At 42.9% G+C, this 14,972-nt stretch overlaps 1 protein-coding gene across 6 annotated transcripts in view; it reads left to right on the plus strand.

Moving 5' to 3' along the window:
* CABIN1 (calcineurin binding protein 1) overlaps nucleotides 1-14,972 on the plus strand; it is a 96,941-nt gene that overhangs the window by 65,487 nt on the left and 16,482 nt on the right. For all 6 annotated transcript variants that reach the window (XM_072145256.1, XM_072145249.1, XM_072145241.1 and 3 more), the window contains exons 29-32: nucleotides 1,866-1,979; nucleotides 11,589-11,752; nucleotides 13,622-13,718; nucleotides 14,152-14,757. In XM_072145256.1, the coding sequence (XP_072001357.1) occupies nucleotides 1,866-1,979; nucleotides 11,589-11,752; nucleotides 13,622-13,718; nucleotides 14,152-14,757 (981 nt within the window). The remainder of the gene's footprint in view (nucleotides 1-1,865; nucleotides 1,980-11,588; nucleotides 11,753-13,621; nucleotides 13,719-14,151; nucleotides 14,758-14,972) is intronic.

Below are 14,972 nucleotides of genomic sequence, written 5' to 3' on the forward strand. Positions count from 1 at the left end.
GGCTGCTCCTGTGTATATTTAGTGAGGTAATGGTTCCTCAAACGTTTTCAGCCTGTAGATATTGGAACATTTATCAAAACTGTCTGAGAGCAAAATTGTTTTAGTTGAGCTTCACTTTCATTTTGCCACATCAGTTTATAGAATGAAAACCGAGCTCTGATTGGTGGCCGTGAGAGACTAGAAAAGTTTTACCTCAGAAATCTCCCCCCAATGTTTCCAATTCACTGAATACTTATAAATTGTGACAGGAAGTTTGGTAACTTTTCTTTAACTTCTAATGATTATGTCTTAGGCCACGTTCACACCACCTTTTTGTGACGTCCCTCGCCAAGTTAACAGTAGATTTATCAGGACCAGTATGGCAGTTTTTTTGTGGCGTACAAGCCCTGAAATAGCAGTTATTTTTATTATTTTCTACTTCCCGCCACCTCCAGGTTAAGTAGGAGGTTGTGGGGAGTGCGCAGAGTGGCTTGGCGCAGGGTGTACCTGCGAATGTTCGCCAGATTTTACACAAATCTACGCCGGGCAGGGCCAGAAATAGAATTGTCCAGGGATGCACCTTCCCCTCAGAAAAATCAGGAGGTCTAAGCCCCCTAATGTTTACTGCCATCATACGCCGGTGCGCAGTGTATGATAAATTCTCCCAACATTAGACCATTTCTCAATAGACCAGTATAACGGGCGGTACTAGCAGTGTGGTGAACTTATCCCAAGTAACCATTTTCATTTCACCGTCAGACTCTATAATGACTTTTGTCCATGCATTGGGCTTGTTGCTTGGCAGTAAGCGCTGCAGCCCGCAGGTACGGAGAAGAGCAAAGCCACCATATATGCTGCAGACATTTCTTGTTACATAGATGACTAACACAAGGGGGTTTTCTGTAATCTTATTCTATATGCATCTGCTTGTGCCATAGTCACCACAGCGGTTTTCTTCATGACATTTGTAATATGAATGGCCACAATGGAATATATTTATGTATGTTATTGGTTGCAGAGCATGTGTCAGCTAGACATGGATGTACATGTATGTATGTTGGTTGCAGAGCATGTGTCAGCTAGACATGGATGTATATGTATGTATGTTGGTTGCAGAGCATGTGTCAGCTAGACATGGATGTGTAAGTATGTATGTTGGTTGCAGAGGATGTGTCAGCTAGACATGGATGTATATGTATGTATGTTATTGGTTGCAGAGCATGTGTCAGCTAGACATGGATGTATATGTATGTATGTTATTGGTTGCAGAGCATGTGTCAGCTAGACATGGATGTATATGTATGTATGTTATTGGTTGCAGAGCATGTGTCAGCTAGACATGGATGTATATGTATGTATGTTATTGGTTGCAGAGCATGTGTCAGCTAGACATGGATGTACATGTATGTATGTTGGTTGCAGAGCATGTGTCAGCTAGACATGGATGTACATGTATGTATGTTGGTTGCAGAGCATGTGTCAGCTAGACATGGATGTGTATGTATGTATGTTGGTTGCAGAGGATGTGTCAGCTAGACATGGATGTATATGTATGTATGTTGGTTGCAGAGCATGTGTCAGCTAGACATGGATGTGTATGTATGTATGTTGGTTGCAGAGGATGTGTCAGCTAGACATGGATGTATATGTATGTATGTTATTGGTTGCAGAGCATGTGTCAGCTAGACATGGATGTATATGTATGTATGTTGGTTGCAGAGCATGTGTCAGCTAGACATGGATGTATATGTATGTATGTTGGTTGCAGAGGATGTGTCAGCTAGACATGGATGTATATGTATGTATGTTGGCGTTGTGTCAGCTAGACATGGATGTATATGTATGCACAGCATATCCCGGCTTCATCTTGCCTCTTGTCTCCACAGAACTTGCAGTGGGCCAGAGACGTGTTGCTAGGCAGCAGTATCCCGTGGCAGCAGCTGAAGCACATGCCAGCACAGGGGCTCTTCTACGAGAGGAACAAGACCAATTTCTTCAATGTAAGTTCTTCTTATTGTAACGGGTGGACGGGAAGCAAACCTGTAGATGAGTTGGGATGGCGCCTGTTTCTGCATATGGTGGATACTGAATATGTGAAATTTTTCCACATTTTCATATTATTTAGTAAATATTGTATTCTTATGGTTTTAAAGATTTAGAGATTGTAGGTGACCGCTCCTATATGACTAATAGTATACCATATGGTCTATGATCAGCTTCAACAACTGGCTGGCCGGGGGCAGGATGCAGACCTTACACCAGAAGTGTTATAACATGTAACATAAGACTGTACATGAGAAGCCACAATACCAGAAGATGTATTCTACAGGTTTATCTTGGCTCTGTGGGATTTCTCTGTATATAATTTGCTTCAATAGTCTAAGAGCCGTGGAGTGTGACCATGGTCCGATTTCTGTCTATTGGAAGTAACCATAGAAGCTTCCTATAGAATGAAAACAACAAGAGATCTAGAAAACCGTGATGAATTGATACAGAAAGTATAAAGGAAAAACCCATAATTTTTCATTCTACAAATTATAACATTAATTTGCCAAAGTGCGAATACTCCTTTAAGCATGATAAACCAGGGATACTTACTCATAGATCCAGGCACCATTACTGTGGCAATCTTATATTAGTTATACATGGCCTCCTTGCCTCCTTCCTTCTAAAGCTATGCTAATAAGCCAGAAGAGCTCTGGGGATGTTAATGTGCTGTAGCTTCACAGGCTGTTAAACTGTCTCCCTCCCCTTCCTCTGTCTGATGTAATCTTAGGGAGGCAAGATGACGTTTTACCACACAGTCAGAGGGGTGAATTCTTCCAGCACAGTGTAACAGCCTGTGAAGCTGCAGCACTTGGGGCCTCTGGTAACCCCTCCCCCCAGAACCCCTCAGGCTTATTAGCATAATTTTAAAAGTAGATTTTTAGAAGGAAGGGTGCCATGGATAATAAATATAAGAAGATAACCATGTCATGCTGCCTGGATCTATGAAAGTGCCCCTGGTTAATAATGATGGATATTTAGGGTAGATTTCTTATAAAGTATCTTGCTCATATCTAGGGCTGGATATTAAAAGTTCTGCTTAATTCAGAAGCTTAGCTGTATTGTAAAATAGGGCTCTAAATTATAGTTTGGACTAGCTCATTATTTGATCATTTCTGCTTGGGATAGGGACTGATTATTTTGTGCACAGGATTCTCCTCAGTAAAAAGAGTGTTTTGTTACTATCTGCTCTATAGTTTCCAGGAGCCACAACGCTTTGTGTCAAATCCTCTTACAGTCAAATTCTAGCCTTCATTTCAGTGGCTGGATAAATATTCTATCATGCCTTGAGATTTGTTCAGACACAGTGCAGATGTGAACAAAGCCTTACTTGGTGAGGCTGTCCTTTTACAGAAAGCCTGCCTCGTGTCTTTGGCATGAAGTTTTGAGTTCCTGAGAAATTGTGCTCACTCAGCCACACAGTCTATGTGTTTCATCAGCCCTGGAAATGCTTCGAAGATGTTGGCTTTAGTATTAGCCTTCTGTTGTAGATTTTATTGAGAGTAAATTTATTTTTGTCTGGGTTTTTGGAGCATATGTCTACATTGGGATTCTCCGTATTTCAGTTGAAGTATTTCTGTGTAAAGCTGGTAATAAGTCCTATATGTATTCTACTTATCTGCATTATTTCATTATGGCATCTCATCAGTAAAATGGAGCAAGACTTTGTCGGTCAGGGGCCAACTTCTGCTGACAAAGAATATGAAGTCTGCTCCTTTCTTAATATGTGTAACACAACAGTATGGAAATACACATAGATACAGTATACTGGGATAATGCAAGAATTAGTGATTGTAACAGCGACTAAGCCACCTCCATGCAATGTTGGTGTGGGGAAGTCATACAGGGGCGCCCAGCCCAGTGGGATCATCTTGGAAAATGTGAAAACTTTTGTTTGCAGGTTTTTATGCAAAACTACACCAGGTCAGACCGGGTATAAGTTTTACCTGACAAACACATGGAGGGGGGAGCGGCTGGACTGCTATCATGCATCAACGCACAATAAATGGTGGGATCTGCCCCACTTGGGAGTTTAGTTAGCCATAATCGAATCCTTTGGCAATACTTGCGGTCAAACATGTTGCCATATGAACTGAAACAGAGGATTACTAGAGAGAAGATGGAAATAATTGTTTATTTTACTTCGGATAATTGCAAGTTTGGGCCTTATGCACATTAAATGTGCATTTTGCAGGCCTCAAACAACAGCCGTGTGCCATTAGTGAGTGACAGCTACTCATCCCAACAATGTCCATTAGAAGTGACTGCCAACAACTCAGACACAGGCAGGTATAGGACCTGTCCTATCTTCTAGTGACGCACGGTGTGGCGCATACGCTAGAGGTACTGTACATTACTGTGCCACGAATGTGCTGTCTGCCCGCACAACAAAATTATAGGCCAGTGTGCCAATAGAAGGCATTGGGGGAGTGAGCCACATATTGTGTGGCTGAGCTCATGTTTAAAGAACATTGTCATGTGCATGAGGCCTTAATGTGGACCGTGGTAGTACTTGCTCTTCTCTCACTGCATAAATATTTCCAGTCAACCATCCAATCACAAAAATAATGTGTTTCATGAAACACATACATACACACACTAAGGTGGACAGACACCCCGGGATTATTGCTGCTTGTCTGATGACAAAATCAATTCTTCCATACATACCAGTACACACACACATACATATACTTACATGCACTCTGACGTGCTGCTACTAGAATTTGTTTCCCTTTGTAAAGGGTTATTAGGCTCTAATATTATATTGGCATGTGGGAGTGACATACAGTATGCCAAAGCCGTGCTTAGTAACCAGGTGTGATACTGAGAACTAACAAAGACACCAGTGAAACAATGGTCCCTTTATAATATGCTTACATTGTTTATACACAAGTGGCGGAGGTTTATCCCACATAATAAGGCTGAGAGAGAGAACCAAAGACTGACAAGCAACCTGTGTCCCTATCCACTAATGTAAGCTTGTGTTGAGAAGAAAATGCAGTTTACAAAGCCATCTGTCTCAATGAAGCAGATGTATCTGTGCCATGGGCTAGTTCACAGAGCCATCCCTAATCATGTTCAAGCATCTTGCGTACTCAACAACGCTTTTCAGATCTTAGATGTAACTCATCTCCGGACATGTGCATGGAGCAGTGGAGTCCACATCTTGGCTTTTCTAGCTCCATGGGCAGAGCATGGGCATCTCCCTGGCGATGATGTGAGAAGAGAAAGGTGCGATGTGAGCACTCTGGACGGTCCCGCAAACTGAACCCATGACTCTGCTGCATCTGTGGAAGTGAGCCAAGTAAATTTGTTAAATTCATTTTCTTCTCAACCACATTAGAGATGTTTTGGGGAAAATATGTTTGCTGTGCGGTGGTTATAAGCTACAGGAACCTGTCGCCAGCTTTTACTCCACTACTCCAACTACTAGCATCCTTGAGTAGGGTATTAAATCTCCTTTCTAGAATTCCTTCTTTTATGTGAACTCACACCAGTTTATTAATTCAAAAAAACACCTCAAAAGTCATGTGAAAAAGAGCAGAGAAGAGTCACCTGAAATAAGCTACTTTTAGAGGCTGAAGGAGGAGTGTCACTTCAGATGCTCATATTTTGGATTCTATACAGTACCTACAACCATATAGTGGTAATTAAACTTTTGGGTAATATTGCAAAGATAAGAATTTCATCTTGCAAATCTTATCACGATTGTGGGTCTGGGAGCTTCCGACAGTTGAGAGATTTTTATCAGCATGTTTTTAATGCATGTATCTCCAGTTCTGTAGTTCATACCGTCTAAAAAGATGAGAAGCCTATCTTTGATATGATACTATAGAACCCATCACAGGGACATCTGAAGTAAGGCTTTCATCCAGCCTCAAAAAGTGACTTGTCCCAGGCGCTCCAACAATTTCCAATTTATTTTCATATCTTTTTGGAGGAGATTTTTTTTTTTAATAGGTAAAAAGGCCAGATTTAACATAAAAGAGGGAATTATAGAAACGCCATTTCTTACCCTACGCAAGGGGGCAGCTGGTATGGTGGGGTAATGTCCAGAGCTGGGATTTGGCGAGTGACAGACTGCACAGGGACATAACGCTGGATTGTGGGTGGCACAAGACTGCTGATGTCCCTTGAATATCTGCCATTGCTGGAGGACGCAAGCTGTAGTCCAAGTATAATGGCCTCCTGGAAGTATACATGTATAAGGTGTATACTGCAATCTGTGCCGTTATATAATACATACCTGATGGATAATTGGTGATCATACTGGCCCATTGATGATTATGGAGAGTGTTTATTCAGGTTCCTGCATTATCTCTTGCATTTTTAATAGAAATCTCTTGAATGTACTTCCTGTTTGCGTTCCATAGAATCTCTTCCAGGGCTCACAGGACAAGCTAATAATGCTGTAAGGTACTACCTATCATGGAGGGGGTGTCCTAGCAGCCAGACAGACCCTCTTTCCTTCCTTCCTCCCTCCCTCCCTCCCTCCCTCCCTCCCGATCCATAAATGTCTATTATGGGATAACCCACATACTTCTATTGTAAACCGCTTACATCATCCTTGTACATGGCATTGTACTGCAGATTTACCAAACTACTGTAATAAATCTGGTGCGTTTTCAGATTGTCTAGCCTACAAATTAGCTGGGCCCATAGGAAATAAAATGTGTGGGTCTTCTCTAGATGAAGTATAATAGACCACACTGTGTGAGCATTAGAGGAAGCGATAAGAATATGGGTGTAATGGATGTATCTCAATGATATAAATGTAATGGGTATAATGAGCTGGCAGATGATGCCATACATTATTATCTGTATTGCTCCATAGTTTACACATCGTATTCACTGCATAATATACCTAGCAAGCTGTGCACATCCATAATAGATAGGCAGCGTGTGACACAGAACATGCAGCATATACAGGGGCTTGTTTGTATACACAGTATGTATGTACACAGCTTGCGAGGTGCATTAGCTCTGTGGCTGGGTGCGTGGGTGTTGATGTGGGAGGATACACTGGCTGTGTGTTATTGGTTGCTCCAGGCTATGGGTGGTGCTAAGGAAGCTCACATACACACAGATCCACACACACTAACAAGCTGGACTAGTGCAGGGTCAGGAGGGAAGAGGGGAGTGCGTGGGTGTGAAGCGGAAGGCAGCCTGTCACTGCTGCTCCTCTCAGCCCCTGCTGCTGCTGCTGCTTCCTAGGCTGTGCCAGGCCTGAGCTGCACACCTCCCCTCCCACACCCTGCCAGCTGCACCCCACTCCGGAGTGGCCCCAAGTCATTGTGAGGGATGTGCGACTGGAGGGGCCTTTCTGTACTGTGATGGTGAGTTACTGCTTGTTCCTTCATTCTGCGCTGTCACATAGCGACGCTGGTTGTTATTGCCTGTGCATATTCCACAAAGAAAAGGACCCACACTGTAGGTATATCAGTAACTGGGTCAGCCCGTGCATATGGTTACGGCTTTTACATGTGAACATGCATATCGCCTCAGTAGAAGAAGATATTAATGGTGCGGTATTTCTGGATTCCTTACTATACACTTATGAACACCCTGCCATGGCGCGCACCTCTCAAAGTTCACAAGCGCAATGGGGCACATGTGTATATACTAATTATGTATGTCTGACTATGGCGCTGGATGAAGTGGCACTCATTGCTGCTTCCATGTGTATGGATGTCTGGATGTGTGTGTAGGAGGGGAGACCTCTCCTCTTTTGGCTGAATGACTTTTCTCCTGCTCTATAAATAGCACTTCTGAGACTTTGCAAAGTTGTGTAATGACGGGCGCATCCTTCACCCTTCTTACTGCAGGAAGTGGAGATTGGGGGGGTCTTAAGTGCGGTAGGGATCAGCTTTTCCTTATGTGGCCGCACACAGTGGTATTTTCCTGTGTTTTTGTTATTTTTGCCTCATCTCAGACTCTCTTTCCCCTAGTTTTACGTCTTGCTGTAATCTCTCCTTCTTCCCCTCCTTTAGTAGTAGGGCTGGCTTTGTTCCTGTGTTTGCTGTTTGGTTTTCTCTGCGGGTGCAGACACAGGGAAATAATGAATTATTCAGCAGCATTGGACTCTCTTAGCTCCCTAAAGTCTAGAACTGATGCCTTTCAAGTCTGAGAGCAGCCAAAAGCCAAACCTATTCCAAAACCTGTCCACTTCTTCATCCCAACACTTGTGCAGTCAGCCCTTTGCCAATTGTTGTGCAGGTAGCTGAGTACAGCACCGCTGCCAGTGCATCACAGCAGACTGATGTATATCCCTCAGCTCTTACATGGTCATCTATACTGTATGTACAATGGATATCACCTTGAATACAGAACTTTGTGGCAGGCACCAGATTGAAGTCCGTCTATACCATGGTCACCCTGCAGGCTATGGATGGTATGCAAGATACTCGGATGACATTCTGAGAACACAGCTGCACCCTGCAGCAGAACAGTGTAAGTTCCCCTGTTCTGGTTAAACAAGTGCATGAGGAATGTGTTCATTCTTGTCACGGTGTCTGCTACCAGCGTAATGAAAGAATAGAGGAAACCATGCAGAACCTGACATCATGGCCTCATCCCTGCATTACACCTGCTGGCCATGAACCTGCAGGTAACTCAGCGTTGTGATGGAAAGCAATAAGCTGGATTTATACGCACTGTTTTCTGAGCAATGAGAAAACCCTGCAGAAGATGAAAGTGGCCGTATACACCCACATACTGTATATTTTCTTTATTTAGAAGCAATTTTCATCATCTGTCTTGACCTTTGTGTTCTCAGTGGAGGAGTTGTCTTTCAGAAATCCTTCTGATAATGTTTGTATACTACATTGTTATTGTGATACCAATTTTATCATTCACCAGCTTAGACTTCTGGTGGTTATCTATCCGGATTCCAGGTGTAAGTAAAGCATCTGGTGGAGAAGATGAGCGCTCCTCCTCACGGTACAGTAAGTTACAATGGGCCACATTTAGTAAATCCCCTGCACCAGTTTTCTGTCTGACTTTGCACGTACTTTTATGTGCAAACTACTTGCACATGTATTTGTGTCAGCTCCACATAAAGGGGCGTTCCGGTGCACAGTCGGACTGTGCGCCACATTTAACATGCAGAGTCCAACAGAAGTGTGTTGCATGCCCCATGTTAATGGTGCACCAAAAACAAAGAGTTGCACTCCATCAGAGCAGTGCAGGGAGCTCCAGATTCATGCAGAATGGACGCCACAATTCCTGCATCTGGTGCACCCTGCACACCTCACAGGCAAACTGCAAATAGTGCAGTTTGCACTATTTTTAATAAATGTGCCCCAATGTGCTCACCGCACCGTCACCTGGTGTAATAGACCTCTATGGGGGCCGTGTTCTAGCTAAAATTTGTGTGGCCAGATGACAGCCCCCAATACGGTCAGTCAGTGCATGGGGTGAAGACTGATACTGGTCAGAAGCATAATGCATGTGACCACAAGATTCTTGATTCCTCCTAGCTTAAATAGCACCTTCCATTACCATCATCAGCACCAACTCTTTACATCCCATAATAGGAGTAACTTCACTGATTCTGGAGTATTTGGAATTTTCTCTCTAGCCCTCAATGTTGCCATTTGTCATTATTTTTACATATTTGGACAAACAGGTGGAGCCTGTTCTCTATCCAAGAACTTTCGTCTGACAGTAAAGGAGCAACATTTTCACACTGAATGCTGAAACTAAGCTAATCAGTCACTCTGCTGTCAGGTAAAAAAAAGATTTTAGAAGTGTCTGAAAGCAAAACTTTTCTAGTTGCCCATGGCAACCAACCAGAGCTTAGCTTTAATTTTTTCCACATAAATATAATAAAGGAAAGCTCTGATATTGGTTGCCATGAGCAAATAGAACAGTTTTGCTCTCAGACACTTGTAATAACTCTCCTACCCCCCCCCCCCCCCCCCCCCCCCAACTGTAACGAGTAATACACTGTTAGCACCAATGTTCCTAGTTTGGGCCCTTGGGATTCTACAAACCCTCATTCTTCAGTATTGGCCAATGTAAACAGGGCAGTGAATAGCTGACAAATGACTGATGGTTTGTTGGTTGCAGATTTTAAAATCATCGTTGCAAGCAACATTATTTAACTTGGGGATGTTCTATTGGCAATATGGCTTTAAAGGGTTGTAAAGCTTTTTTTATGGCCTGTAATTTGGTTCCATTCACACACACTGAATTGGACCACGTGTTATCTGTTGTTTCAACAACAGTCCCATTTACTTTAAATGGCTCACGCTCAGATCATGGTTTTACAGGCCCATTTGTAAACCAATTGCCGGACTGAAAATTTTACAGACGGTCCTTTTCCTTCATGTGTTTGCAATTTGGTTGTTTTCAACCCAGGAATGCCCACAGGTTTAAGTGGAATGGGAGGTGAGCTTCAATAATGCTACATAGCCTCTATACAGGCATTCTCCTTCCCACTCGGTACACAACAGACTGCAGACCCAAACAGCTGATGAGTGTCGGTCTCCAACAATTTGGTATCCTAAGGACAAGCCATCAAATAATTCTTGGACAATCCACCTTAAAAGGTTTTAAAGCCAAATGATTTTGAGGGCCTTTCAGTCTGAGCTGGCATAGGACAACTCAAGGCCACTTCATGGACAATGGAGATGTTCTTCCATGACCAGGTTCAGCAGATTGATTGGTGTCCCAAAAGGGGGTCTGCAGCTAGTGACAACCCTTTAATGATCATGAATGTACATTCATATGTTGTTTGTATTGGTCACTGTAAAATGCCCTTTAAATAAGTGCAGATTACATGTGGTGATCATGCACATCCTGTGCAGAAATCGGTACACCCATACCTCAGGTCATTGTGGACACCATAGACAATTCAGACATCTCCAGCTTCAGACATCTCACTTATGGCCACTTTGTGCCTTTAGGACATGCATTTTGCTATACTTTCCCAGACTTTGTCACTCTAGGCCTGTGTTTTCTTGTTTAGACGTGGTACCCTTGCATCTGGTGCTGCATAAATATAGAGTGAGAATTATAAGTAAACGCTAGTCTTTTATCCCCCATTGTCTCCCTCTCCCTCCTCCCACACCCCTTCCTCCCACGCCAGCTCGATCAAGATGTTTGGGTGGCTTACTAATTAGGCACAATCTAACTAACCCGCAAACGATCAGGAGAGCCAGCTAGATAATGCGTAGACAGTGGAGAGATAAGGGATATAGTGAAGAAGGATGAATTGAAGAGATCTGGGGATGCAGAATGATCATGAATACTCTGGCACCGAAAGGGTTTGCTTGTGTACATACGCAATCTATACAGATCTGTCTTTCTTACTATAAAATATTGTTGCTTCTTCTTCTATTTTCTCCTGTTCTTTGGGGATTCTGCAGATGCCAGGTTGTCTCATGGGATTTGCCAAGTCCTGGCTCTTAGCATCAAGGCTCAGAATTATTTTACCTTTACTGTAAAGACCTGTTGCCTTTAGTAATATTTTACCTGTTGCAGGAAACTGTAGAAAGGAGAGAAATAGTGCACACATGTAGAAGATGGCATTTTAACTGTTTACCATCTCTGATTTTTAGGGAATCTGGCGGATACCGGTGGATGAGATAGATCGCCCTGGCAGCTTTGCTTCTCATATGAACCGTTCCATTGTTCTCCTTTTGAACGTTTTGGCTCAACTCAAAGACTCCAACACGCTGTTGAAGATCTCGTGTATGCTACAGAGGACCCCTGATCAGGGGAAGTAAGTATTATTCTCTCTATTTATCCATGAAACATGAATTTACCCCACTGTTTCACTTTCACACTTGCACAGTCATCAGTTTTAATACAGATACTTGAAATGCCTGCGCCACAGTAAATAAGAGTAGACTGGCAAGGTGCTGGTGAAGTGTGAACACTGCTCTGTACAATTGTACTAGGATTTTTATAAAATATTGAGCTTATGAGAATGTATCTTGGTTTAATAACTTCCCTCTTTTCAATCTGATGATTATGGCTGGGAAACGTTCCCAGATGCAATCAACTGCATCTTACTATTAACCCAGTGTTTTCTCAAAAGTACATTTACTGCCTAGGCTTCCAGCTGAACCATGCCTCTTCTTTCCTAAACTGGTTATTGAGTGCCTCTTGATCAGTTGGGATGTATAAATCTTCTCCTTTTTAAATCCTTCACCTAGATTATGGAAATCGGAAAACTTGCAGCTTTAGTATCGATGTTGCGGGTGTATTTTGCAAGCAGTGCATTCAAAATCCTAATCTATAATAGTTTTAAAGTAGGGACTTAAACATTTTGCACAATTTAGTACACTTTTGGAAAGTGAATTTAGCAAAGTCACACAAATTGACCCAATCCTGCTCTAGTAAGGGGATGATGTATAAGTGGAGTAACAGCAACAGATTTATGGAGCATCATTCAGAATTCAAGAAGTTTGGTGCAAAATCCAACAAAAGAAGACTCCAGCAAAAAATGTTCCCACAGTGTTTGTTCAATTGCAAACATAGACATTGACTATTGTCTTACAGCAAGTGAGCCGTAGTAAGGTAGAGCTTGAAGGGTTACTTTAAACCTGAAAATCCAAGTTGTTACAAGGAAAATTGGAGCATGATGTGTATAACACTGTTGATACATGTAGTATATAAGTCACAGAATCATTATACTGGTATAAGCCGAGTTTTTCAGCACAAAAAATGAAATGAAAAAAACAAACAGACAATACTCGCCTTCCAACGCCCCCCGTCAGGTCCTCCTCATTGGCTCCGTGTCCCCGCGTGGTCCGTCGCAAGCACCATTACATCAGCCACACAGTAGAATGTCAGCTTGCGGCTGACGTCATAGTACCTGCGACTGACCGTGCGGGGACACGGAGCAAATGCTAGAGCATCAAGCTATAGAAGAGGACCTGCCGGGGGGACGTTAGAAGGTGAGTACACTGTTTTTGTTTGTTTGTTTTTTTTTTGCTGGCTATATACTGGGGGGTAAGGGCTGCAGACTATATACTGGGGGAGGGGGGCAGGGGCTGCAGACTATATACTGGGGGAGGGGGGCTGCAGACTATATACTGGGGGGCAGGGGGCTGCAGACTATATACTGGGGGGCGGGGGGCTGGCAGGCTATATGCTACGGGGGGCTGGCAGGCTATATGCTACGGGGGGCTGGCAGGCTATATGCTACGGGGGCTGGCAGGCTATATGCTACGTGGGGCTGGCTGGCTATATACTATGGGGAGCTTTGACCCTTATACTCGACCCTTATACTCGAGTCAATAGGTTTTCCCAGTTTTTTGCGTTAAAATTAGGGGTCTCGGCTTATACTTGATTATATACAGTAATAGTGTTATTCTGCATGTACAAAGCAACAGCTTAAACCAAATATCCAAAGCCGAACCAGAACTGTTCTAGAAGACCATTTTTAATTCCATGCTTTCTGTCTTTATGAATCTCTACAGATAAAACATTTCCACCATTTGTTTGTACTGCTGGTATTTAATATCACTTTATCAGTAATGATGGAACAGAGGCGGCGGTGTGTCACATGTCATGTATTCATTTTACAGAAATCAATGTGGTTTATCCATGCTGGCTCACAGCTCACCTTCTCCTTTGCTTGCAGGAAGTATTTGCGGGATGTGGATCGGCAGGTTCTGGCACAGCGAGCTTTCGTTCTTACCGTAAAAGTATTGGAGGACATGCTGAGTGACTTGTCTGGGGTAAGGGAAGAGGAAGGGATTATTTTATTTATTTATTTTTTTTACTTCCTCATCTCTGGTTCTGAATCTTCATTCTGAAGCTCTGCTAATAACTCTTTAAAGTGGTTGAAAAATATGGCTGCTTTGTGTTCATGCAGGCATTGCCATACCATACCCTAGGTCAGTAGTGAAGCTCTTTTTGTTAGAATGCAGCCATGTTTTTCTACTAGCAGACAACTGCTTTAAAGTCAAATTGTAAGGCAGCAGACCAGTGCTTCAGAAGACGGGCATGGCACTTTCTTAATCTGCTGCAACTTCAGTCTAATGGTTGGTTTAACCTTGAATATTCAATAGTTTGATGCTGCAATTACAATTTTTTTTCTGTTTTTCTGTATTTAATCTGTTTATAAAATGTTTTTAACACTTTACTCAATGTGATGAGTTCTTTCATCAGGATCCTAAAAGTCCAGACCCGAACCCGTTGTTTGCGACTTCCATGACAACAGACGCCACAGGCCGGCCTACATCAGAAGAAAGGAAGGATGTAGCACCCAGAAAGAACTTGGTTTCAGGGGAAATGGTGGTTTCAGAGCATTCTGACAATGGGGGCAAAGAGACAATACAGGATTCTGCTTCTCATGCAATGGAAACTGGAGAAGTAAGGATTATGAAAGAGATTGCGAAGTCTCAAACATCAGAACCTATGGACCATGACGGACATTCTTGTAACCCTGAAAGACGTCTGGACCAGCATCGCAAGGATTCAGCTAGGATCCTTAAAGGACTTGAAGGTCCAGAATTGTCACTCGAGGAACTGAGTATTAGTTCAAAACACCATCTGCCTATAGGTAGCAGAGGACCTGGACAGCACCCACCACAACAAATGGAGGATGCTCCACATCGAGTCAGCCGCAAGCGAAAGCTGTTAGATGACACCGAGAGCAGCAAAAACCTACTCCTTGAGGCATATCGTGTATGGCAGCAGGGCCAGAAAGTCACCACCTATGATTTGGCCAGTATTGAAGCGATTATGTGTAAAACATACATGCTGATCAAACAGGTGAGTAGTGTTTTCTTGTTACAGTGTTAGAGATATTAATCCAAGGTAACCGTAACATGAAGTATTTGTGCTTTTAAAGAAGAAATCTGATTTCAACACTTGCTCAAATGCATAGTGCAATTCCTGAGAACTGGTTTTGACTTGTATTTGTGGCTTGGCATGTGCCAGAACTCAAACCAAGATGCCAACCTGTTGTCTCATATGTGACATTGTAG

This window comes from Engystomops pustulosus, chromosome 1, assembly GCF_040894005.1.
Source record: "Engystomops pustulosus chromosome 1, aEngPut4.maternal, whole genome shotgun sequence".
Taxonomy (NCBI): Eukaryota; Metazoa; Chordata; class Amphibia; order Anura; family Leptodactylidae; genus Engystomops; species Engystomops pustulosus.